This window comes from Mustela erminea, chromosome 10 (assembly GCF_009829155.1).
Source record: "Mustela erminea isolate mMusErm1 chromosome 10, mMusErm1.Pri, whole genome shotgun sequence".
NCBI lineage: Eukaryota > Metazoa > Chordata > Mammalia > Carnivora > Mustelidae > Mustela > Mustela erminea.
In genome coordinates this window covers 80,786,472-80,813,084 of record NC_045623.1, presented here as the reverse complement: position 1 = coordinate 80,813,084, position 26,613 = coordinate 80,786,472, and the positions used below count along the sequence as shown (strand labels likewise).

General features: G+C 55.8%; 1 protein-coding gene and 1 long non-coding RNA gene across 4 annotated transcripts in view; one reads left to right on the top strand and one right to left on the bottom strand.

Moving 5' to 3' along the window:
- Positions 1-17,275: 17,275 nt before the first annotated feature.
- Positions 17,276-20,194, bottom strand: POU3F1 (POU class 3 homeobox 1). Its single transcript, XM_032303320.1, has one exon. The coding sequence runs from the start codon at positions 20,159-20,161 to the stop codon at positions 18,803-18,805; it is 1,359 nt and encodes a 452-aa protein (XP_032159211.1). The 5' UTR covers positions 20,162-20,194; the 3' UTR covers positions 17,276-18,802.
- A 170-nt stretch (positions 20,195-20,364) lies between these two features.
- The window catches only part of LOC116567801, a 65,188-nt gene continuing 58,939 nt past the window's right edge, over positions 20,365-26,613 (top strand). For 2 of the 3 annotated variants that reach the window (XR_004276338.1, XR_004276339.1), the window contains exon 1: positions 20,365-21,044. This is a non-coding gene — a long non-coding RNA (uncharacterized LOC116567801). Of the gene's footprint in view, positions 21,045-24,809; positions 25,191-26,613 lie in introns of those variants that run through there. The other variant, XR_004276340.1, reaches the window with a different exon arrangement.

Sequence of the window (26,613 nt, the reverse complement as noted above, 5' to 3'; positions counted from 1 at the left end):
TTTAAAGATTTTATTCGTTTATTTGAGAGACAGAAATCACAAGTAGGCAGGAGAGGCAGGCAGAGAGAGGAGGAAGCAGGCTCCCCGCTGAGCAGAGAGCCCCATGCGGGGCTTGATCCCAGAACCCTGGGATCATGACCTGAGCCGAAGGCAGAGGCTTGAACCCACTGAGCCACCCAGGCGCCCCCCTATGTATTTTCTTCATGCTGACCGTTCTGTAATCTCATTATGACAAATTTTGGAAAAAAATGAATTCCTCTCTAACCCCAGTACTTACTGAAGAACACCAAATAGTTATTAGTGCTAGGAGCTAGGGCATTGGAAGTGAACAATATTGTGAATGTTCTGCTTTATTTTCTCCCTTCTGTAAAGGCATGTACTGTTTTTTGTTTTGTTTTGTTTTTTTTTTTGCTTTATTTTTGTGTTCTGTAAGTATAATTATAGCAAACAGTTTTATACCTTTTTTTACTTAAATTAGCCCTTCCATTTTGTTACATCACTAAATTTTTAAAAAATAATATATGTTCGTAGTAAAAATTAAAATAAATATTTTTATTATTTATTTGCATGTCCTATCCGGTGGATAGACCAATTTTACCCTCCTTCCTTCTGTGTTTATTGGCTGTTCAGGTGGCTTCATAAATTAGCCAAGGAGGAATTTTTTTTTTCTCTTATACTTTATAGCTACAGATAGAAACCTTGGAACTAGGAAGCCACAGTGGCACCTCCTTATTGATGAAGCTCAGTCAAACAGACAGGGCCTTCTGTTCCTGCCCTCTGCATTTCTGGCCAACTCATGATTCCAAGGCTATAAATGGCTTGGTTCAGGCCTTTGCCCTGGCGATAGGGACTCCAGGGCATGTGTAGCAGCTTTCTTCCCAGAGTCTCACCCCTCCCTGCCCATGGAGGGGAGGTAGGCTGAGGCTGTCAAGACAGGGCTGAGCATGCTTAAAGCAAAGGTGGGAGGAGCAGGGTTCTGGGAGGCTTGCTTACACCTCACCCCCTGGAGGAGGAACAGCTGTGCCTGGATTTTAAAGAGTCAAAAAAAAAAAAAAAAGAAAAAGAAAAAAATCGTCGTTAAAACAGTATGTTCTTATGACTGCTAGGCTCCTGTACAAAGTATAAAATGAAAGCCTGTTTCCTCAGGGTGTACCCAGTGGGATTTAGATCTGGGATCCCTGGAAAAGAGGAAGAGGGCTGGGGAATAGAAGCTAGCAGCTTTTGCCTTAAGGAAGGAAGTGCTTCCCAGTCTGTGTGTTTCCCTCTTGGGGGGTGGTGAGCTAAGTACATGTTGATGGTCTTACAACATGAAGGGTCTGGGGGACTGAGTTCTGAGCCAGGGAAGGGATTTATCCCATGGGTGTTGGACAGAGGGGTGGGCAGACTAAGCAGAAATCTGTTCTTGACACAGAACAGCTTGGTACTGCTGCTCTGTCACTTGTCCCTGCTGGGTAGGAGGTAAGGAGTATACCTGATTCCTTTTTGTTGGAGTTTACATTACACAAAGGTACTTGACACACAGGATGCAGCTCAGACCTCATAAAGGTGCATGCACATCTGTGTACCCTCTGGTACACGAACATGCCTCCTGTCCACAGGTGACACACGGGGTCCTCACATGTTGCATAGGAACACAATGATACCTGAAGAGGTATGTGCACAGGCCGGTTGGAGTACTGCAAGTGCCAGGTTGGAGGCAGAGAACTGTGAGGGGATAAAACTGGGTGTCCTGAACTGCTGTTCTATTGAGGTCTGTCTCTGAGGCCCTAGGAGAGAGTGGCTTTCCCTTGTGACTAACCCAAGACATGCTCCAGCCTCATGTGTCCTAAAAACAGGCCAGGACTTCATGCTTTGGTGCTCAGCGGGGCTTCAGATTCCTGGCTGCTTGGGAAGGGGAAAGACTATTGTTTCCTTAGGATCCACCCCTCCAGGCCCAGCGGCTGTTTTGGGCTCTTGGTGGAGCCTGCTATGGCTAGGCCAAGGGGAATGAACGTGGGCAGCCTACGGAGGTGGAAAGCATTTCTCTGAGTCAGAACTTGTGTGGTTCAGGTCTCTTGTACAAATGAGGTCTCCAGAGTGTCAGCTACGTTAGCTGCTGTGGGACACCCGGGTCTCCCCAGTAGAGAACCCAGCTGTCCTGCCTTAGTCCCACTCTGTTGCCACTTCTTAGAGCCCTTGTGACTTAAGCAGGAGAGTGTCAGGCCCTAGCTTTATTCTTGGATTTTATCTTTTTTTAACTCTGGAGGGAACTGATTATCGGCAACAGGGTAGGAAAAGGCCCAGTAGGTGGAGCTGCTGCCCCTTTGCTGGGGTTATTTGTCTGGGTGCTGGTGTCTACCCTCTTAGCACTCTTGGCTTCTGTTGGAAGCATCCTGTGCTCCATTGGTGCTCAGTGCCTGTTTATTGGATTTAATGCCATGGGGGAGAGCTCTTGGCAAAAAAGATATTCTCCACGCTTGCTCCACCACTTTGAGATTAGTGTGGCCCCAAGACAAGGCCTGGGCAGGAAAGGGCTTTCCCCTCATTTCTAGTGAGGCCTATGGAGGAGGCTTATCGTTGAGTCCCACATTGAGGGTGGTTTCAACGGGAAATGGTAGGGGTCTCCCCATGTGCAGTTGTGAGGGTTTGTGTCTGGCTCTCCCCCCTGCTGGCTGTGGGGCAGTGAACAATTGGAACTGCACGTCCTCCAGCAGGGAAGGCAGCCAGCAGACGCAGACTTGCTCTGCCTGCCTGTAGAGGCCGGTGAGGCCAGGGCCTGTCGAGACTTGCACTGGTGAGGCAAGTGGGTGTGTGGTGCCGGCCTCCTTCCTCAAGCTCTCCCAGCGTGGCCATTCACAGCCTCATGCACAGGGTGTTGGGCAAGGGTGGGGGGCGTGTAAAGCTTGGGGGGGAGTCTTGGCTCAAAGCCCCAGGTGAGTGGAGGAACTGGGGGTGGACCTGGAGTACTATTGGGGCTGAGCCGGCAGGTTTCTTGGGCTTGGGTGGCTGCCTCCTGGGGTCAGAGGGTGTGCGCTCTCACCGAGCCCGTCACCAGACCTCCCTGTTGGCGGGGTTCTCACCCAGCTCTGTGGGTCTGTCTCAGCAGAAAGTGCATGGAAGGATTGGGGAGAAGCTTCGACAGCCTGAGAGGCAGAGCTGGCTTTCCCAAGTCCACCCTGTAGAGTGTGGAAGCTCAAGAGGCTGCACGGGTCATGCTTCTTGTTCTTTCCTAAACTGCTCCGGTTGGAGAGGAAGAAAAAGAAATCTCTCCTGCTTCTTCAGACTCTATGGAATCTCTGTGTTCTTCTTTCCTGGATCCACCATCATTACATTTGGAGAGTTCTGTCTCCTCTGTATCTCTCGTAACCAAAGTTTACCTAGTAGTCTCTGACCAGTCTTGTCTGCTTCACTTGATAGCTCTGATAATGCTGAGAGCCCTTTCCTCTCTTGTGTCGGGGAGCACAGTATTTGGTGTCAGGCCTGTGGTACAGTCCTGAGTCCCCTGCTTTGGTGGTAGTAGACATTGGGCCAGAACAGAGCTGGACCTGGCTATTTCTAGGCAAGAGGAATCTATCTGGGGACTGCTGTGTTTGGGGTTAAGGGTGGGAAGGAAGCCCTTTCCATTCCTCCTGTTATCTGTCACCTGATGGCCATGCTCCGATCATAAGTATTAATGAAATTGTGGTGCCCCGGAGGCAGCTGGGCGGCCCCCCCCCCCGCCCTGAATCAGCCTGACTCATTTTTAGCTTTCTCCCAGTTACCCCAAAGGCTTCTCTTTTGAGGTGACAAATGTAGGGGGTTGGTTTCAGGTTTCATGTTTTTACATTACTGAGTGGAAAAAAAACCCTTTCCAAACCAAAAACAAAACAAAACAAAAACCCCCAGCTTTTACAGCAGAAACATGTCCCAAGAGCACTGGAAATTTCCCCATCCCCTCTCCTCATCTGCTCAGCCACAGAGACCAGTGACAGGGGTTAAGAGGTGGGGGTTGGAGCTAGGGCGAGTAGAGTATTGGGGACAGCCCCTTTGGAGGTCGCAGCATTTGCCTTCCTGCTTAAAGGCAGGGGAGAGCCTTTGCAGAGCCCTCTGGCTCTGGAGCCAGTAGTATTGCCAAGGGGTGGGGCCAGTCTGTTCCAGAGCGGCAGGGGTTAGGGGAGGAAACCATCTCATATCTTTAGCTAATTTGATCCCAGGCGGTCGAGGGCAAGTCCCTCCCTCAGAGAGGGCTCTTTAGGTGGGGTGGTAGGTGGGAAGCTACAGGGTCCATCTGGCACACGGAGACTGGGGGGCCACCTCCTCCTGTTACTGGCTGGTAGTATTATAAGCCACTCCCTGCCTGACCCCCGACAGGGGCAGATGGCCTCCATGGCAGATGGAGACTAGGCCAGCGATGGCTGGGTGAGCTTTCCAGTCCCAGCCTGGCCTCTCTGGCTTATAAGACAATTGAGAGGGAAAGTGACAGGGCTAAGTGTGTGTGTGTTTAGGAGATGGGAGTCCTGGCCTTGTTGGGTCATTCTGGGGGAGAGGTAAAGAGGGAACCTCAGATGAGATCATTGGGTCTTGGGGGCACACCCAGTTTCTTGTGTAGAAGTGGCTCGGGGCCCTGACACTGCCCACCAGCCCGGGCTCCCAGAGCTGCCCCAGTTAGCTCTCAAGTGAAGGGGATGGTCCCCAGGATGGGAGTCTCTGCTGCAGCTGGAGCCTGGTGGGCTTGAGGCAGACCTCCTGCTAGGTCCCCAAAGCTGGGCCTGGGCAGCGGCTCCTCCCAAAGGACGCGCCCGTTTATTATGCGCTCGGGCTCCCTCACTGCGCAGGCAGGCAGCGGCCTTCATTAGCGGGGGAGCTGGGGTCTGTTTTGGCTGCCTCATCAGCATCAGTGAACTGCGTCCCTGCGAGATTTGATACAATTTAATTAACCTAATTAAAAGCTCTGATTGCAGAGATGATTGGGGTAGCGCCAGCAGCGACTGCATATTTATAATGAGCTGCAAGGTGTGGGACCGCAGCCAAACGCCACGCATCCTAATGAGCGGGAGCTGAGAGCCAGGGAGCGGGAGAGGGAACGTTTATTTTTGGCAACAATGCCCAGTTCCTCCCTGCCAGGGAGTCAGAGACCCAGGGAGTGAAGATGGACCTGCCCACTGAGCTCTTCTGAGCAAGGTGGAGGCAGGAGTGCGTGCTCCCCGCTCGTTCTTGTGCCTTTGGACGCCCACATGAACGCACCGTGCCCGTGTTTGCTGCTTGCAGAGTGGGGGGCTGGGACCCCAACAGTGCACTTTTCCTGCCTGTCTCCATCTCTGGGAATCGGGCTACCTTCTGAACCACGGGCCCTGGTTTGAGGAAATGGCTCAGTAGAACCACCCGGATTTTAAGACTTTGGGATCCCTGGGCTGCTCTCCCAGACTTGCCAAGGCAGATCTGGGTGGACAGGAATAGACCAAGAGGCTGGGTGGGGGTCAGAAAGGGGATCTGGATGTCCCAGGAGACCCAGGTGAGGATCTTGGGCCTGGAGCAAACAAGGAGAAATGGGAGAGGTGAACCTCCAGCCCCTCCTGGAGCCTCACCTGCTCGATGGCTTCTGAGGACGTTGTCCAGAGAGGGCTGCCTCCCCTGGACTGTCCTCTGCCACTGCTTCCGTCTGGGGAGTTTGAGTTTGTCTGACTCAGCGTTTCCGCTGTAAATCACATCTAATAATAACGAGAGTGAGAGCTGTGGCAGAGAGGCTGTGGGTGAAGGGGGCGCCGGTGAGAAGGGGCACACTGCCCAGGTGCACTGGGGTGTTAAGTGGGGAGGGTGGCAGGAATGGGGGCTGGGTTCTGGGAGCCACCATCAGAGGCCTTTGAGAGGAAGAAGGTGGGAGCGCCCCCCCTCCCCCCGTCCCCCATCCCTGCCCTGGGAGCTTGTGGAGGTCATGAGCTCATCCTGGCTGTCCCAGCCCCCCAGTGCTCTGAGTGCTGCCAGGACAAGATGAGATTTGTCCCCAGCCCACCTTGCAGAGCTGCAGCTGTTCAGCTCCCTTATCAATCTTCTCTGTGGGTTTAATCATCTCTCTGTCATCCTGCTGGGACAGCCCTCCCCTTCCTGCCCCAGCTTTCCTCCAAGCCCCCTCCCCCAGACATACCATCTTCTCTCTCCTGGACTTCCTTTCTAGGAGACAGAGGGTGGGCCAGGGCGGCTTTACCCCAGGTTTAGTCTCGGGGGTGGGGGCGGGGGTTCCCTGTTTTTGCAAGGAATACAGGATGGGTACAGGTGGTGCTGGCGAAGAATCTGTCCCAGCCAGGTTCCCAGTATCTTTGGTTCCATGCCAGGGCAGGGTCTGGAGGTTGGCCATGAGGGCCTTCAGCCCAGATCCAAGAGATTCTTGCGCTGGTGCGGTATCCATCCCTTCCTCCTTCGGAAGAAGGCCAGCCCTTTGGGAGCTGGGTCCACCCACGGCCAGCCATCCAGCCAGCTCTGGCTTCTTTCCCTGGGTGGGTCCTGTGGGCCCAGGCTCCATGGAGCCCTGTGGGCACAGGGGCCCGTGGGCAGGAACCACAAGCCCACAGCTTTGCGTGCATCTTGGGAAAAAGGGTGCCCAGGAGTCAATGGAGCCTGTGTTGTGGTCCAGGCTAGGAGCCAGGGCACAAGGGGCTGTGAGGCCCCTCCCAGTGCTGACGTTCAAGATGACCTTCAGGGCAACTTTTCAACCCGCTCTGCTTTACTCTCCCCTCCAGAGCATTTGGGGGAATGGGCAGGGAGGGGTGACATGGGATAGTGTATGTGCCCCTCGGAGGGAACACGGGAAAGAGGGCCCTTCCTCCCCCCTACTCTGTGGCTCCCACTCAGGCACTCTCAGTGCAAATGGAAAGCGGGCTTCTTCCCATTTCTCAGAAGGGGATGGAAAGCCCTAAAGAATTCTGGGGATCATCACCCAGGTAGGGGCTGAAAGACTCTCAAGATAGGGGCTGAAAGAACCCCCCTCAGAGGGTCCCATTGGGTAGAGACCATCAGTTCTGGAGGGGCACTGACTAGTTGGGCTGGAGGGGGCTGGTCCGGTTCAGCCCAAGGCTGGGCCCTGTAGGACAATAGCATGTTGATGAGGACTTGGTTCTGGCCTCACATGACTTGATGGGGGTGGATGGACTGCACGTGGCTGAGCCGCCAGGGCTGACCTTTGGTCGTTGGCTAGGGAAGAGAGGAAGCCATGAAGCTCTCCTGCCCACTCAGTGCCCTGGGCACCCTGCCGCCCCCGCCCGAGGCACTGCCCTCTGGGCACACACACTCTCTTCACCTACCTTCTTTCAGTCTCTCTCTTCCCTTTCTCTTTGCTCCATTTGTGTGTGAGTGTGTGTGTGTACTGTGTGTGAGCATGTGTGTGAGAGTGTGAGCAAGGAGGCATCCCGAGGATGAAGGACAGTGAGAGAAACACACTTTGTGGGTTCTTTCCAATCAAGGATGAACCTAGTTTTTGCTGTGGGGACAACGCCAGTATAGGGCCAAAGTGGGCATGCGTGTGTGTCTATGCACGTGTCTTCTTGGGCAGGGTGGACATGTGTGTCCGTGGGGAGAGCCGCGCTCCTTCCCTGGGCTTACTGTGTGACCTGTGTCATCTGTGGGAGAGGGGGCGACTTCTCTGGCAAGCATCTTCTACCTCTTGTGGAGCCGTAGCGCCCTCTCTGGCACAGGGCCGTGGGCACTCTCCAAAGGAAAAAAGACTTCTTTTGGGTGGTGTAATTATCATGATCAATGAAGTTAATGGAAAAATTACTCTTCAGTGAGGAGGCAAGGTGCGTGCACACGTGTGCACCAACACATACACGTATACAGTAAAAGCTAACCACAGACAAGGGTGTGCGCAGGGAGAGTCCTGATAGAGGCAGGGGTGCTCATATGCATACCTCTGATCCTTATGTGGGGTTATCTGTCCTCTTCCTCACTGAGATGCTCAGGCAGATGTACCAATGGAGGCTCTCCCAGGAGAGTCTTTCCCTGAGGTCTCCCGGGGATTGAGGGCCAGGGCCTCTGAGCTGGGGCAAGCCACTACGAATGACTTGACCCAGCAGTTTGAAAGAGAGCCCAAGGCCTGACTTTGCCAAATAACATTATGAACATTACGCAAAGATTTTTAAATGAGCTCTCCTTTGTGGGGAGCCCCGTAAAACTTTTTTTCTTCAGGGCTAGTCTACCCTGCATCCCCTTGGTGGCCCTGGTGCTTTGTGGAGGGAAGTTAAATTTCCAGACCTGGGATCAGATGGGGACGGGTGCCCAGATACTAGCACAAGGAGGCCCGTGGGTGAGAAAGGGACAGCATACGTGCCCTCAGACTTCTTCTCTAGGCATCTCTCAAATTAACAGCTTTGAGTGGTTTGGCTGAGGAGCATTTCTGGACATTTCCACCTCCTCTATTCCTTTTTTTGCCCCCCCCCCCCCAATATAGTTCTGTTAATCCCACTGGATGCTGGGGAGATCGTGCAGGAGTGGTCCTTTGCACTGAAGCAGAAAGGACAGAGCTTGGAGGCGGCTGGGACGGAGGCTGGGGCTGAGGTTGGCATGGGGCACAGCCGGGCTGAGGCTGGGGCGGAGGCTGAGGCCAGGATCTGCAGTTGAGGCGGAGTAGAGCACGGACGAAGGTGGGGTTGTTGGAGGTTGGGTTGGCAGAGCATCTCTTTCAGTCTTGACGGGATTCAGAGAAGCCTATTTTTGGAGTCCAAGGCAGATGTTCTCCCCCAGTGAAGAGAATGTTTGGTGTCTGTGCTCCCCTCGGAGGGGCGGGATAGATCCCCTCCCCCTGCTCCCCTCAGCTCAGCAGAGTCATACATCACCAAGGGGCCGGGGCTCCCTAGATGTATTGCCCTAATACGTCGCTATAGCAACCCCACTCCAATCCTGCATTATTCTAATGTGGTGCCCCTCCCCACTGTGATGTATAGCTTAGGTCTCAGAGCTGCGAGGCCCCTTCTCTGAGTCTGCTCCAAGTACCCCAGGGATGGGTTGGTTGGAGGCTGCCTTGGCTTCTTTGGGCCCTCTTGCTTCTCTTCCCTCTTTGCACCGGATTGGATGGGGTCCGGCCCATGGGCCCACCCACCCGCCTGCCCAGAGAGGGGAACCGGCAGGCCATGTGTCCTGGCCCTGGCACACGAGTGCCTGACGCACCGACCCACGCCAGCCTGCCTGGCCTGGGGACCTGAGGCCCTGGGGTTGGGGGCCAGGGCAGGACAATGGCTGCATTCCTGCTGTGAGCCACAGGCCCCCATTGTTCCTGTGGACACTGCCTACTTGAGGGCTGTGATTCTGGCTCTCACCCCATGGGGGGCGTAGGATGCTCCCTGGACCACTCCCCCATGGGACCATAGAGGGGTGATTCATGGGGTGGCCAGGGCATAGCAAGCCCCAGCTGTGCCCAGATTCTGGGGGGTGGGAGGGGGAGGCGACTAAGGGTTGTTTGTGCCCGCAGCGGGGGGGTGGTGGGCGGTGGCGGATGTTGAATAGTCAGAGGACTCTGGGCTGTGGACACCCACCACATCATCTCCTACCCTTCCTCATGTGTGGGCCACTCAGAGAGGCCCCATTGTCAGAGGGGCGGGCCCACCCAGGCTAGAAGGGAAACAGTGATTGAGAGGGTCTACCTCAGAGCTGAGAGGACCACCACTCACATTACACTGGTGGGGAAATTGAGGTCTGGAGAATCGCGGGGACTACTTAAATTCACACAGCTAGGTGGTGACAGGCCTGGGACCAGAACATTTCTCCATATGTCCCTGGTGCTGAGATGCTGCTGCCATTTCTGGTAGAAAAACTGAGACTCAGTTGTGCTCTTTGGCCTTAGCAGAAGTCATGTTCATAAGTGCCTTCCTGTCCTCTACTTCCTTTGAAATCTCTCTAGTTCAGATCAGCGCTCTGTATCCCTAGAGTGAGAAATCAGAGCCTAAGGCCTCCTAGGGCCATACAGAAGCCATACTGACTGTATTTTCTATGGGGCCCTGAAGAAATGGAGCGTGGAGGTTCTTGGTGCTTTGACACCTAAGATGCATAGATGTAACAATAGCCTTATTGTTTCCTCCCAAATAATGGTCTCACTTGGGCCCTCACATGCTACACTACATGACTGAGAGGTGCGGAGGAGAAGAAGCAAATCCAGGAGTGTTTTAAGGACAGGGGTCTTGGTCAGATTTATCTCTGTGTTCTCAGTGCTCAACATAGGGCCTGATTGTTAAACTGGATGATTGAATGAGTGGATGGATGGTTGGGTAGATGAATGGATGGTTGGTTGAAGGTGGTTGAGGGTTTCATGGGTGAATGGATGAGTGATGGGTGGATTGATGAATGGATGAGCTAGTGGATGGATGTAGGATGGCTAGCTGGCTGGCTGGCTGGCTAGATGGAAAGATAAATGAGGGAATGCCCACTTCACATATTGAACTCCAGGGATGACCCAACTTGGGTTATATGGAAGATGGACAATGGAGTGAGGCCTGGATTCAGGTACCTGGACGCTATCTTTGATGTAAGGATGCCCTGTAGCATAGTTTGGTGGTCAGCCTCTCAGTAGGGTGGGATCTGAAGGAATCTATAGTCAGACTTAGTCTCATAGCAGGTGGCTCCCCAGGGTCAAGGGGACCCTTAATCCCGAGTTGAGTCTTCTGTGCTTGGATCGGAGGAGGAAGTAAGAGCCCATTAGTGGAAGGGTCCTGGGTAGGGGAGAAAGAAGGATAAAGTTCAGGAAGGGGCAATGAGTGGGGTCTTGAGGGCACTGGGGCTGAGTGGTTTTGCTCCCTTGGGATCAAGCCCTGAGCAGGGAGCTCCAAGGCAAACTCGTATTCATTCTTCATGACCCAGCTTAATTGATGGTACCATCTATGAGGTATTCTCTGACCATGTGGGAGCTATCTCCCCAGATCCTACACAGAGCCTTAGAAGGAGCTCAGTATACATTCTTGGGGACATGGGGTTACCATGAAGAGGCAGAAGTAAGGGATAAGTTGGGAGACTGCACCTGCTAAGTTTCTGGGTCCTTTTCGGCAAGTCCCTCAATGTCTTTGGGTCTCTATTTCCTCATCTGAGGAGTGGGGATGGAGACCTTGTACTTGTCTTTCCAGAGCGGTTTTGAGAAATAAGAGCAATAATTCTAGGGGCGGGGGAATCACTAGGCATCATTTTTTCCACACTGATTCAGCCCAGCAATAATATAATAATATATAGTACATATGAAATTAATTTTATAGCTGACATTTAATGTGTACTTACAACATGCCAGGCACTCTTTGAAGTGTTTATGTATATTTCTCAGCAGTCCTGCCAGGCAGGTACTATCATTTTCTTTTGATAGATGAGGAAACTGAGGTATGGAGAGCATAAGTAGCTTGCCTGAGGTCCCACAGTACAGGCAGCAGGTGGTGTAGCCAGAATGAAAGCCGCAGACACCAGGGCCCACCTTCTTTGCCTCTATATGTGATTGCTCAGTATGCAGCTCTCCAAATGGACACATCGGGAGGGCTTCTTGACCTCTTGGGTGATCCCAGGCAAGGCATCCAACTGCCCTGGGCCTCATGGGACTTACCTGATGGCAAGGTGGTGGAGAACAGGAGCAGAGCCTAGTCCATTAGCTCCCACACGCTTCATCCCCAAGCTTCTCTCTCTGGCCCAGTCTTGAGTTCTGGAAGCTCCTCTGCTTTGGGTACATGCCCCCAAGCACTGGCTGCTGCTCTTTGCCCCAGCTGGGAATGTAAATAGAACCTAAATAGAACCAAGGTGTCAGATAAAGTAGGTTTTATTGCAGCTTTGATTGTTAACTAGTCATGCTGCCTTGAATAGGTCACTAAAACTCTTTGGGTCCCAGTTTGCTCATCTGCAAAATAAGAGTAAGTAATGCGAAATAATGAAAGTAAGTACGAAGTAAGTGCTGGATAAGTATTGTGTCAGAAAGTGTTGGGCAGGGTGGGGGCCATGGTCAACGTTCATTACATTTTGGTTGTCTTTCCCGATCACTTGTTTCTGTACAAGGCCCTGCATGGGCCCCATGCAGCTTTCATTCATCACCTACTGATGCCAAGCACTTTCTGTGCGTCACCCCACTTAATTCTCAAAATTGCTCTATGATGTAGGAATTGTCCTTGTCAACGTATCACGGAACCAAGGCACAGAAAGGGTAAGTAGCTGGCCTGAAGTCACACAGCTGCAAAGAGGAAGAGCCAGGATTTGTACCCGATCTGTCTGGTGCTACAGATCCTGTGCTTCGCCCTTCTGCTGTCTGCTTGCCATTAGATGTAAGATGCAGAGCTTCCCTGGGCACTTTAATGACAATGGGAGAAGGCAGGTGACTCACAACGGTTGGAGGAGGTCTTCCTGGAGAACCAGGTCTGCCCACAAGCTCCCTGGGGTCAACTCTAGCAGCTTCCACATGGAGGAAACACTCCCTCCCGTCAGGGTGGCCAGTCCCAGGGAAAGGCCAAACACCGTGACAATTTCCCACCCAAAACAGGGAGAGCAGTAGCTGCGCGGGGTCTGGGTCTGCTCCCGTTCAGAGCTGAATAATCTGGAGCCTTTGAAGAAGGATTTCTGAAAAGCCATCAGGAGTGAATCATTGACTTAGGGAGGCGATGAATCAACGGGGAGTTCATAAAACGGCAAATGAATCGGGTGTGAGAACGACGGAGCCACCGCTATTCCCCAGAACCCTCCGGGGACAGAGAGCCGAGAGAAAAGAAATAAAAATAACACGGGGCCTCACGCCTGCTACAAACCCCAGTCAGCCCCTCCTTCCACAGGGAAAAACAGAGGGGACAGAGGGTCGAGCCCCACCGGTGGGTGACGTGGGGCCAGAGGGGCGCTCCCAGGGCACTCTGGGCTCCCTGGGTCCAGGCTGTGGGTGCAATTAGCAAACGTCTTTCCCCCTTCTTTTCAGGAGCCCTCACAAGAAAGAACACTGATTTTGACGAACACCCAAAATAATGTGAGATCAGGCACCATGCATTATGCATGAGGTCTGATTTAACATGAACATTATTTCTTGTGTACGAGACCATATGCCTCCGTGCTGTCTGTGCAGCCTAATAATACCCAGACCCACCCTGGTCAGGCTCAGCTAAAGACATGTCCACTGGCTGTGTGCTTGGGGGGCGTGGAAGCAGAGCCCTCCTGGTACTTAGCTCATCTGAAGGGAGCCCGTTCAGATGCCCTGGAGGTGGGTGGGAGGTGGGTCGTGTCCCTGGAGAAACACCAGGGAGCTGTGGGGTGGGTACGACTGTGAGAGTAGTGCGTGTGCGTGTGCATGTGCATGTGTGTGTGTGTGTGTGAGTGACATCAGGTGCCTAGGACCAGGGGATGGTTCATTGCGTGGTGATGTGGGGACATGTGCATTGCTGAGGTTTTGCTGCACAAGAGGGACGACGGCAGGAAAGGATAGATCTAATTGCTGTGTGTGTTTGTATATATACACGCATATGTACGTGTGGGGGTGTGTGTTTAAAAAATAAGATCACACATACATACAAACACACAGCCTAACTTTAATTATCTGAAGGGAGCAGGAGAGATCTGGGAGGAGCTGGGGACAATGATGGGCAGGGATTGGAAAGCAGTTTGTGGGGTAAGTGCTTTCAAATTCTGAGAGAAAGGGCCCTGGTCCAATGCTGCAAAGCATGGTTGTGTGTGTTCAATCGAATGTTTACAAGTGCCAGGTAGCTCTGGAGAGCTCGGTGCCGGAGACCACAGGGTTGGTCCCAGGGAAGCATTACGGTGGTACGGGTGTGACCATGAGTGTGTGAGCGGGCAAGCTCGCAAGGGCGGGCTCGGGGTTTCAGTTGGCTGAGGGGAGGAGGGCTGAGGATGGGTGTGAGTGGGAGAGAGACAGGAGGCGATGTGATGGTGAATTCCTGAGAATGGCTGGGGGAATGGGTGGGGTGATGGGCGAAGGAAGGGTGTGGGCAAGCCTGTGTGTGTGTGTGTGTGTGTGTGTGTGTGTGTGTGTGTGTGTGACTCAGGCTTGCTTTCTTGGAGGTGACAGTTGCCTCTGCTCTACCTGGCACCCGACCCCCCATAGAGTAGCCAACTTGAAGCAGAACTTTGGGAGGATCCTTAGCTGTGAGCTTGGCCCTGGTGACCGCGGCCATGTCCCAGCTCAGGGACCAATAGAGGGCAGTCCTCCCACATGGAGCCCCGGAAGGGCCGGCCAAACAGTAGCTCCAGGGACAAGACTGTTGGCTCCTCTGGCTTCAGTAACTAAGTTGGAGGCCCTGGGTGACTCCTGTTCGCTAAGCTTAGGGGAGCAGCTGGGCCAGATAACCAGCCTACTGCCCTCACTCCTACCCTTGCTCAGATGGGTCTTGTATTTGGAGCTTTCTGGAGCTCAAGCCCTGCTGGGAAAAGCCTGAACCTGGGTCATCACTGGGATCTTGACCCTCCCATGCAGGCCCAGAGCCTCATCAGAGGAGACTGGATTCCAAACAGCTCTGGGGAGTAGGTACCGGTGGTTGGGAGTCAGCGAGTCCTGTGGGTGCCCAGTCGGGTCCTGGAGTCAAGGGGTGATTGCACAGGACCTGAGCTATGCCACATATAAGCCAGTACAACCTCCTGGGGCAGGAGGTGGGGGGGGCAGAATACAGACGTCCTTGGGGTTTAGGGCCAGGCACCTTCTGCGTTTGCCTTGGGGAGCACAGGTGACCACAGTGGCCACCTTCCTTCTTCCCGTTTTAGCTACCCCCCCCCCCCCCACTAGCAGTGTTCTCCCAGCTCCAAGCATTCGTGGCGTAGTGTGGTCTTCCTTTCTGGATCTCTGGGAGTGGCTTGGATTTGCAGGCACAGTGGTTCACACACCAACACACTGAGGTTCCTATGGGGAGAGAGATGCTCTCTTAATGAACACAATCTGTGGCCACATGATCATAGACAATACTTTTCTTCAAGAGAGAAGGGAAGAGACATGGGCTCAGAGGACGCTCTGTGCTCGGGAACGCTTGGGTTTCCTTGTATGCTGAGGCCAGGGCTGTCTGCCTCCCTTGAAGGAGGGTGAGTCGGGGGCTCTCGGGAGTGGTGGCTCCGCATCCATGCGGGATGGCGAGACCTTTCCTAAACCGTACCCATACTCGAGCCAGGGAGGGAAGATGACGCCAGGGCCAAATCTCTGTCTCCCTCTGGTTTCTCCTTCCACAGTCAAATGTGCTGCGGGTCCTATAGTCACCCCAGGCTGGAGACTGGGGAAAGGAGCCCTGGGGAGTTCTCTGACCAAGGGCTTGGTCCTTGGGTAGCTGTCCTAGGCTGCTGTCTCATTAAGTAAAAATCTTCACAGCGTGGAAGCTTTTCTTCCATCCTCGTTTCCACTTTTTTTTTCTTCCCATTTTTTTGTTCTCCTCAGCTGCCGCTGGTTCTTGGGAGGCCACATTGTTTTGCTGTTTTTTGAGTTGACTTGCTTAAATAATAAATCCACCCTCTTGTACGGGATTAAGCAGACAATTAGGAAATCAATCAGTCAATTGGTGTCAGCTGCAGACAGAGGCCAGTGAAAGGCCCCTGTATTCCCTGTCGCCTTCCCGACCTCCAAACCTGCTGAGGCTCAGGGCGGAGCAGGCAGCAGGGAGCCCTGAGCTTCGCTTGCTTCCATTTCAGGGCCCCGAGGTTGGGACAAATCCAGGAATGGAGAAATAAGGAGACAGTGTGGGGGAGTGCGGGACTGATTTGAAGTTCTGTACTTAGTGGAGCAGGAAATGGAGGCCATGCCATCACCTGGCCGTGACATCCCCGGCCCCATCTGTAAGCCTGAGGATGCTCACTGGCCCGCCAGGGTGGGTGATGGCTGGGACACGGGTGCCAATCACAGGGCTCAGCGCCCACTAGCCTGGACAGAAGGAGGGAGGAAAAAGAAAGCAGCGGTGAGTAGAGCCTTGGAAAATCTTGGCGGCCGTTGTACTTGCAGAGACAGTTCCTCCTGAGACTGAGGGTCAGAGCCCAGAAAGTCACTGGGAACTCTCAGCCTGGTGCCATCATCCCAAAGCCTCGGTTTTGTTGGGGACCACCAAGCTGGCGGCCGGGGGAACACCTGTCTGGATGCCTGGATGCGTCGGCTGGAGCCAAGGCCTCTTCCAGCCCTGGGCTTGGGCTGCTTCCCTGGAAGCAGGGACACACACACACACACACACACACACACACACACACTCATTAAGGACACAACTTTCTCCCCCCACCCCCATCAAGCAGTCGTGCTGCTTCAGGCTTTGTGTCCATGAAAAGTGAAAGAAACCTCATGAGGTTTCTTCTGAGAAGGGAAAGGAACTGCGTCTAGTGAGGAGGCAAGAAGAGCTAATTCATTCGTCTCTTTAAAAGTTGTTTTAAAGGAAAAAGAGGATCTTGATGGGGACACAGGTAAATCTTGGGGTTTGGCTCTGGAACCCCGATCCACCTCCACACATCAGGATTCTGGGGAGGGGGAAGACGTTGCTGCTGAAAGCTTGAGGGGGGAGATGTCTGAGACTATGTCTCCCCCTGACCCCCAGGTCAGGGCTGCACAACCGCCGAATCTTCCTTTTGGCATACGCATCACTCCCTGAGTGTTGGGGCTGGGGGGTTCCTTGGGCATCCCTCCCTGGAGAGATGGGAGGGCTTTGTGGGGGCACAGTTGTCTGTGTTCTCATTCCTCCACAGAGGGAAGTTGGGCCAGACCGTTTGTTCGCAGAGGAAGGGGACCGGCTTTTGCCTAAGCAAGCAGGCAGGACTCCCTTCCCAGGCCCACTTACATCCTGCAGGGCCGATGTGGAAGCTGTTAGGACTCCCCGTGGATCCAGGTTAGGTTTGGGCATCATGTGTTTGTGGGTGGAGAGCCAGCTGGGGCGGACTGGCGTGGCCTGACCCCGCTTCCAACAGCCCCCTGACTTGGAAGGGTAGAGCTGGCCTGGACTCCACACGTGGAGCACAAAGTGAAACTGAAGCCAGGGCCTGATGTCTTGGGGGCCGCGGGGCACTCAGAGGTGCCAGGCTGCTGGTCCAGGTGAGGCAGTCTTCTTCCTTGGCTGAGAAGCAGTCGAGTTGTACCTGAGGAATGGCTGTTTGTCCCAGATTCAGTGTGGTGTCTACAGTGTCGGAGGCCCTGGTTTGGTCTCAGGATAGTCTGTTTACAGGAGGGTACACGAAGCAGCTTCATCTCCCCTACGCTCACTCGTTGCCCAAGTAGCAGGCAGTCCTCATAGGGGCCTGAAAGAAGGTCTGCATGGTCACCTTTGTCCCAGATAGTGTGGCCAGAACTTCAGGGGAGGTTAGCCAGGGTATCCCAACACTTCACCCGCACACCGACCCAACCCTGGTAGTAAAAAGGACAGGACACAGCCCTGGGGTACATGTTTATGTGAGTAATAAAATATTTACTATAACATAAATATAAAGGGAACTTCCCAGTCTACATTATTATTATTATTATTTTTTGCAATAAAGATACAAAGAATGCACCAAAACATTGTTCTGAAAAATAAGAAAAATAAAATAACAAAATTTAAATCCAAACGGTAACAAACAGAACAAGAAATGGAGAAGGGGGAAGCTCCAAACACATCCAGAAAATAAATAGAGATGGGTCAGAAATCTGGAAATCATATTAAAATATTTTTTTTTTTCGGATTATTCAGTGTACAAAATCCTTTCGGATGGGGATGGAGGGCAGCCCGGAAAAACCAAAAAATAAAAACCAAGCACAAAATGTGTGTACATATCTCACATATTTACATGGTTCCCACCTCACCCCAAACTTGGGGAATTTTTCTCCTGGCCGCCCCAGCATCCCGCATCCCAGGTGGGGTCAGAAAGGGAGCAGGCGGAAGCTGCAGGGAATCAGGCAGAAGGTTCTAAGGGGAACGGCTTATTTCTACAGCTGGTCAAAAAATATCTCCAACTTTTTCAAGTTTCGTTTGTCGGTGGCCAGGAGGGCAGGGCCCCGCGGGGAGCGGGGGCCCTGCTGTGCAGCGGTCAGTCTGCAGCCGGGCAGGAGCCTCTTCCCGTGGGCTGTGTGTGGGAGCGCAGACCCCTCCCGCGTGGCCGGGAACCGAATCGCAGCTCGGATAAAACGAAACGAAAAATGAACACTCGAATTTTTTTTTTTGTTAGTTTTTTTTTGTTGTTTTTGTTTTGCTTTTTGGGGGGTAGGGCAGGGGAAGATAAGGGAAAAAAATAAATTAGGCTAGATTAAAGCTTTGGCTATTTCCTGCTTTTATACACAGACGCGGCTCTCGCGGCCTCCCCTCCGGGGCCCCGATAAATACAGTATACAGCGATTTAAATTAAGGGCGCGGGCGGAGTTAGAAGGACCCCAGGAGCCGGGAGGCTCCATGAATAAATAAAAACCGTAAAAAACCAAGCCCGGAGGAAGGGTAAGGGGATGGGGCGCATCCTTGTGGGAGAGAAGAGGCGTGGAGCGAATTAAGTGACAGTCCCCCACCCTCGACCCGCAGGCTTGGGAGTCCGCGCCGGGGAGAGGGATAGGGAACCTCCTCTCTTCGTCCTCTCTCCCGGGGATCCCTAACCCCGTACCGCGTTACCTGTCGCTGTGGGGAGGCCGCTGCCGGGATCCGGCCCCGAACAGCCCGGGGTGGGGCAGGGGCGGGGGTCGTCGAGGGGATGGGGGCAGGGAGCAGGCGGCGGGCAGGATGCCCGGGGTGAGTTGGCGCGTTCCGGATCTTCGCTCCTCTCTCCCGGGGCTCGGGCGACTCAGCCTATCGGCTGTCTTCGCCGCTCGCCAGAGAGGGTCGTCCGGGTGTTTGGTTTTGTTCGAAAGTTTCTGGGCTTTTTGTAAAATCCAAAGCAACCGAACAAAAAGAGTTCAGGCCGCGCGGCGCCTCGCTGCGCGCCGGCGGGGGCCCGGCCCGCGGGGTCACTGCACCGAGCCGGGCAGTGTGTGGTGGTGGTGGTGGTGCAGCGCGGCCGGGGGGGGCGGCGGGGGCGCCGAGGGCGGCGATGCACCGCCCCCGCCCGGCCCCAGCTCGCCCGGTGCGTAAACGTCGTCCATGGGCGGGTGGCCGGCGCCGGCCGCCGGGGTCATGCGCTTCTCCTTCTGCCGCCGGTTGCAGAACCAGACGCGCACCACCTCCTTCTCCAGCTGCAGGCTGTCGGCCAGGCCGGTGATCTCGTGCGCCGAAGGCTTGGGACACTTGAGAAAGTGGCTCTCGAGCGCGCCTTTCACCCCCACCTCGATGGACGTGCGCTTCTTTCGCTTGCGGCCCTGCGCCGCGATCTTGTCCAGGTTGGTGGGGCTGCCGCTGGACGAGTCGGTCTCCTCCAGCCACTTGTTGAGCAGCGGCTTGAGCTTGCACATGTTCTTGAAGCTCAGCTGCAGGGCCTCGAAGCGGCAGATGGTGGTCTGCGAGAACACGTTACCGTACAGTGTTCCCAGCGCCAGCCCCACGTCGGCCTGTGTGAAGCCCAGCTTGATGCGCCGCTGCTTGAACTGCTTGGCGAACTGCTCCAGGTCGTCCGAGCTGGGCGCGTCCTCGTCCGAGTGCTCGCCCACCGACGAGCCACCGCCGCCCGCGCCCGGGTGCAGGTGCGCCGCCGCCGCGTGCAAGCCGCCCGCGTGTGCATGTCCGTGTGCGTGTCCGTGGGCGCCCAGGTGCGGCGGAGGCGACGGCTCCAGCTGCGCCTCGTGGCCGTCCTCGTGCAGCGCGTGGTGCAGGCCGGGTCCCGCACCGCCGCCGCCTGCCGCCAGCATCCCGGCCAGGCCGCCGCCGCCGCCCCCCGGGTAGGCCGCCTGCGCGTACAGCCCGAGCGGCTGGGGCTGGTGGCCCCCGCCGGCCCCTGGGGACGGCGACATGGCCGGGCCCAAGTGGTGCGCCGTGCCGCCCTGCGCCCATGCAGCGCCCGCGTGGGCCGCCCCCTGGTGCACCAGGCGCGCGTGGAAACCTCCTCCTCCGCCGCCGCCGTCGTCGGCTCGGCCGGTGCCGCCACCGCCCGCCTTGCCGTGTTCCAGGTGCGGGCCCCCGGCCCAGTCGCCGCCGCCGCCTCCTCCCGTGGGTAGCCACTGGGGGTGCGCTAGGCCCACGGGGTGGCCCGCGCCCGCGCCCAGCCACTCGTGGTGCATCAGCTTCTGCACTTCGCGGTACGCGGCCCCCGCGTGCAGCCGCTCGGCGGCCGCCGCCGCCGCCGCTGCCGCCGCGGCGTCCGGGTGCATAAGCGGTCCCGTGCCCCCGGCTCCGCCACCGGGGCCCCGCGGCAGGTACTGCGCGGTGGTGGCCATGCCGCCCCGCGCCCTGCGCCGCGCCGCCGCCGCCGCTCCTCTCCGTCTGCGGGCCCCGCCGCCGCGCTCCGCCGGCTTAAAGCCCCGACCCGCTCGGCGCTCCGGAGCCCCACCCCACCCGCCGCCCATTGGCTGCCCGCGGAGCCGCCTCCCGCCCCCCGGCCACGGCCCCCGCCCCCCGCGTCCGCCCGCCGCCCGGCCCTGCCGCCCAGAGCTCGCCATTGGGCCTCGCTCCCGGGGTCCCGCGCGCCCGCCGTGCTGATTGGCCGCTGGGGCTTCATTCACGGCCCCCCTACCGTCCGCGTACATACTCACGCCCCGGGGGCGCGGCCGCCACGTGGGGAGTGGCGCGGGGGTGGCACTGGGACCGCACCCCCTCTCGTCCTGGCTGCGTGGGCCCCGCTTACCCCCGGAGCAGGAGACTCGGAGCCCGGCAGGTCCCACACTCCACGCGAACTGAATTCCCGCCCGTCTCCTGCCCGGGCGGCCAAGAGGCAGCGGCAGGGATTGCGGGCTCCGGGAGGCGCTAGGGCTCCGAGAAGCAGCGGAGCCCCGCTCTCCTCCCTCCGCAGTGCCGCTGCCGGCGGGCCGGGATTCCCGCGGGTCTCGGCGGCGGCGAGCGGGAGGCGGCGCGGGTCCCGGCTCGGTTCCGGCGCCGTTGCTCCCCTCGGCCTCCTCGCCTCCCGCGCTTCCAGCCTGCACGGAGCTCTCCTCTGCCCGCCTCCCGGGCCCGTCCCGTTTTCCCTCTTCTCCTTCTAGACCTAGCGTCGCAACTCCGCCAACGTACGGCGGCCCCGAGAGCGCGTCCGGCGCGGGCCGAGTCCGACCGGCTCTGGCTTTCCGCCTCGTGCAGGTTCCCCTTCCTCCGGGCTACGCGGACCAGGTGAGAACTGCGTGGGCGGCTGGGGGTACGCACCGCAGCAATGCTGCGATGCTGCGGGGAGACGCGAGCTCCCGTAACCAGGCCGCGTTCCGGGCTTTCCGAGTGAGAGGACCTCGAGGTGGAGACCTAGGCTTGGGGAAAACGCCGCCGATGGGGGTGGTGGACATACTCGCCCCTGGGTATCTGTCCCACGCGGCTGCTGCCTTCTCGCTCCTTCCCTCTGCGTGACCGACTCACTGGCCGAGGTCATGACCGGGTCATGCCCGGACGCGAAACTTGCTCCAGGTGAGGAGTGGCGTGGACTTGGGAAAGGGCGGCTGGCACTTCAGAAATCCTGCATGCAGGCCAGGAGCTGTCCAGCCTCGCTGGAGCTCTGAGCTGGAGTTTAACGGACTTGGTTGGGGGCTGCTGAAAAGGGAACTGAGATGGAGGAAGCCTTGCTAGGAAGGCGGAGTGTGCAATTCCGGCATCTTCTCATCTCCCCAGCAGTGAGAGGGCTCCTTGAAAGAGCCTCAGTGGACTTGGACCTCAACGCAGCCACTCCGTGCCTCTAAGCCCCACACGGGGCTGGAGGCCGAGTGTAATGAGTTGTAGCCTCCACTTTCCTGCACTGAGGCTTCCACCTGACAGCCCACTCTTTTTCCCCCTCTGGTCTTACCTCCAGTGGAGCCCTAGATTCCAGAGCCCTGGGGTCCCAGATCATAGAACTGAGCTGGAGGTCCAGCTAGACCCTACTGGGCAAGTTAGGACTGTAAATAGAGCCTCAGTGAATGAATAAAGGTAATGGGGGCTTGGACAACAGTTGCAGTGGGAATGGTCCTCAGGGTGGCTGGGGCAGAGTCCATAGTGACAGGGGTCGTACTGGGTACAGACTGCTCCTCTAGACCCTCGGTGTCTGAACCCAGCTAGGGATGCTTGGCTTTCCTGGACTCTGGCCCAAGACATGGTCACCTTGAGTCACCTTTCTTTCATAAGACCATAAAGCACTTGCCTTCCTGACCCCTCCTCAAGCCCAGGAGGTAGGGCCAAGGTGGGAGTTCTGTATTGAAAGCGCCTCTCACGCCAGCCCTAACCCAACCAGCATGACCCCGAAGCTTGGGCTTCCAACCTGGACCTGCTTCTATCTTTCTGGGCAAGAATAGCTCTGGTCCAGTGTCTGAGGCTCTGGGTTTTCCTCCCTGTAAATGGGGACTAACTGTAGTGTAGGCAGCCCACCTGCCTCCTGAGGGGAGTCAGTGGGTAGTCTGAGAAAATGGGGGTGAAAAGCTCTCAGAAAAGGCTTTTACTCTGGTTGTTTCTATTATGCAAGGCCAGTGAATGGGCATGTTACTTCCCCCTTTCTAAGCAAATCTCAGTTTCTTTCATTTCTCTCTCTCTCTCTCTTTTTTTTTTTTTTTTAGATTTTATTTATTTATTTGACAGAGAGAGAGAGAGAGGAGAGAGAGAGAGAGATCACAGGTAGGCAGAGAGGCAGGCAGAGAGAGAGGAGGAAGCAGGCTCCCTGCTGAGCAGAGAGCCGGATGCGGGGCTCGATCCCAGGACCTTGGAATCATGACCTGAGCCAAAGGCAAAGGGTTTAACCCACTGAGCCACCCAGGCGCTCTGCAAATCTCCGTTTCTTTATCTGGAGAGTGCGGTTGTGGAGGTTTGGCCCACCTGACCTCTCAGGCTCTTGTAGCTGTCTGATTCTGTGAATCTCTCAGTTCCTGTTAGAGGAAGGGAAGTGTCTGGACAGCAGTCAGGTGTATGATGTTCAGCCTTTGAACTGCTACTGAGACTTGAAGAACAGTGACCCATGGGCACGATGGTTTAGCGAGTGCTTCTGCATTTATTCACATTTTATCTGCACCTCTCAGCCCTGTAGAAGGGCCCTGAGATTATTATTCCTGGGGTGGAGATGAAGAAACTGGGGCTTGTTGGGGCACCTGGGTGGCTCAGTGGGTTAAGCCTCTGCCTTTGGCTTGGGTCATGAGCCCCGCATTGGGCTCTCTGCTCAGCAGGGAGCCTGCTTCCTCCGCACCCCCCCCCCCCCCGCCCCCGCCTGCCTCTCTGCTTACTTGCCTACTTGTGATCTCTGTCAAATAAATAAACAAAAAAAAAATTTAAGAAACTGGGCTTCTCTGAGGCTGCAGGTCCCACTCTTCATCACGCCTGCTCCCACTGCTATGGGATGGGGGCGGGCGCCAGTGGAGGCACTGGCTTTGGCGGTCGCAGCAGAGAGAAACCACAGCCCCATCCCTGGTAGTTCTGTGGGGACAGACCAGGGTCAGCTGGGGCTTCTGAAGCCGGGTTCTCAGGTGTGTACTGAATTGAGGGGTGCCTGCAGCAAAGCCTGGCTCCTAGGTGACCAGTTTGTCAGGCAGCAAGACTCCTTCCCAGTTCCCCCTACCCCCATCCCCCAGCACATCTGTGACTTTGGCCGGTCTGCTTCACTGGTTTTAGCTTCAGTTTTGTCATCTTAAAATAAGACAGCAATCCCTGCTTCTCAGGATGATGCCCAAGCTCCAGTATTAGCACCCTCGGGGCTGGCTGTGTGGACTAGGGAAGGATAACATTCCTTTCTCCGTTTTGGAAGTTTTAGACCCTCTATAATGCATGGATTTAGTCTGGAGTTAACAGTTTCTTGTATTTGAGAGTTGGGCTCCCCCCAGAGGTCTTGATATCCAACTTGCTTCTGCTTCTGGAGGTTTGGGTAGGACCCCAGGGGCTCTGACATACCCATTGGCAGAGATGCCCACAGTTCAACAGCCCCTCTCTAGGGGAACCCCCCCTTCCCCAGAGAGCCGACGGGGAGAAATTGGGGCATGGCAGTCGGACTACCACCTGACCCGTGTAGATGCTGAACGGTTTAGGCATGCAGATGGCCATGCATTCACACACACAACACACAGATATAGACATGCAATTTAGCCTAGGGACAAACACCCAGATTCACAGTAGGGACACATGGAGTCATCCCATTAGGATGGAATTCAGAGTCAACACAAACCAACACACAACGATAAATACAGACATGCATCCCAAAGGAAACGTGCCCAGAACGTGCACACGGGCTGCAGGAGGCTCGAGTAGGCATTGCTTCAGTGACACAGAAATATCGGAGACCTGCTGGCCCAGGGGTCACAAGCATGGAAGCTCTCACCTGGCAGGCCAGTTCCCACACACAGGTACACCCTGGTACCCGCAAATGTGAACACACAGACACACTCACACTGTCTCCCCCAGTGCTCAGATACAAAGAGGCCAACCCTGCGCGTCATGGAGACACACAGATGTATCTCCCCGCCCCCCACCATGGAACTAATATATCCCGCACAAGGGGTCAGAAGGCAGAGGGGGGCCCGTGCCCAGCTCAGAGTTTGGCCCTTGCCTTATGGCAGCAGTGCTGGTCCCACGGAAGCAGGGAAGCCCTTTCTTTCATATATATACATATATTTCTTTTTTTCCTTTTTTTTTTTTTTTCCTTCTTCACTTTCCTTGTCTGCGGAGGGCAGCTCCCAGCCAGGCTGCCGCCAGTCTCAGAAGCTTGTGGCCCTCCCTCCCCAGCGGGGCCCCTGCTCAGCCCACCCCCAGCCCTGGAGCTGCCTGGGCTTTCCCAGAGCCCGGCGGCCTCCTCCGGGCTCTGGAGTGTGACCGAGCGCCTGCTCATTTGACACAGGTCACCGAGCCTCCAGCAGATGGGGCCCTCCCTGTCGGGGGTCGCACTGCCGGGAGGGGCAGGCGGCAGGGGAGGCTCTGCAGGGGTGAACTCCAGCCCCACGTGTTCTCTCTGCAAAGGCCTGAGTCACAGACACTAACTCTGTGATCTACATTCACGCTCCTGCTTGAGAGATTCAGATGCGGCCTCTAGAAGACAAGCACACTCCCCACCAGCGCCTGTGCTCTGTAATATTCCAGACACATGCCCCAGATGGGCGAACCAACGCAACGGCACACTGAGCAAGGTCTGGGAGGGAGGCAGAGGGGGCAGCTGGGTCTGGCTGCCTCCCCCCTTGGCCTCTGAGTCCCTGTGCTGCGTCTTGTCAGTCCGATCAGTGGGCACTTGGAGTTCGGGAAACGCTGAGAGCGGTTGCATCTGGAGATCCAAGGCCTTTCACTGCTTGGGGGGAAGACAAGCTCCAGGACCCTCCCCCTGGATTCCTTACTGTAAGTCATGAGTGCCAAGAAAAGCTAAGGAGAGGCAGATCTGGGCTCACGGGGAGGGCTCCTGGGGGAGCAGGTGTCTTAGGATACCCTCCTGTGTGCATGGGCTTTGAGCTTTTGTGAGTAGGGGACAGACCCAGCTGGGAGTGGGGAGAAGAGGACGTGGCTGGCACTCACAGCTGCTTCTTTTCCCTTCTGCCAGTCTTCTCTTTATGCCCTGGATCCTGCATTTTCAGAGCGTCAAGGGTCCTGGGTTCCATCTCGGCTCAAACTCAGGCCTGCTGGATGACGTTGGACCGGTCTAAGCCTCAGTGTCCTCATCTGTAAACTGGGCAGGGTGGTCCCTGGTGGGTTGTTTGTGAAGGCGAGATGAGATCATCACCCCGATGGGAATTTGGGACGTGGGATCTGGGTTTTTTCCCCGGCTGCTTGGGGTGAGTAAGAGCCTGTGTGAGCAGGAGTGGAACCTGCCTGCTTCTCCAACCCGTTCTCGCTCAGCGGCGTCGGGAGTGCCTACGCCCACACCCTGCTCTTCCTGGGCTGGATTGTGTTTTTGACTGAAAGAGTCTGGCAGGGCCCTAGGGTCACAGGTGCCCCCCCACCCCAGGGCTGTACTGGGGTCACTGTGTCCATCCGCTTCCTCTGTGCCAGATTCACAATGCCTGCCATCATCCAGAAAGCTCTCCCACATGGGGTAGGATCACTGTTGCCGAGCTGTCAAGCCCTCACCTCTTCCCCTCTGTACTCAACCCCTCCAGGTGTCCTACCTGCCCCTTCTGTCCTTCTGTCCTGCCTGTGATGGCAAGATGGTGAAGAGGAGGGGAGGGGTAGAAGGGGCTCTGCTGCCTGTGGCAGAGGAGGAAGAAGCAGCCTCCTCAGTTTAATCTAAGATTCCCTATTTCTCCGTCTGGGTTAAGGGAAAGAGGGATGGAAGGTGAAATATCTCTTAGGGATGAACCTTTCCTTGCTGCTTCCGTGTCCCGCCGCCCCCACCTCCCCCAAGCCCCTAAGCCATGTGGGTGGGGGTGGGGTCCTCCCAGTGCATCAGTAGAATATTCAAATTAGGGGTGGTCAATTGCTCTTAAAATTTACTTTCATTTTTAGCAGAATGGCAGCGTCTGAGCTGGTGTTAATGCCCACAATCCGGTTATGCAGAACACGCTCTCTGCAAATCGGTAAATCATTAGCGGGGATTAATCACTCTGAAAGGCTGGGGCTGGGTTTGAGTTTCTTCCTTTCTTTATAAATTTTTTTTTAAACACACTTTTTCATCCGGGGTGGCTGCAAAATTCACCACCGCCGGGTGGAGTGAGATCAGTGAATGGTCATTGAAGTCCTTGTCACCTTCATCAGAAGAGTGAGGTGACCTCCTGGGCCCCCATGTTGACTCTGTGCCCTGACTGAAGGTGGGGAGTGGGCAGCTTGG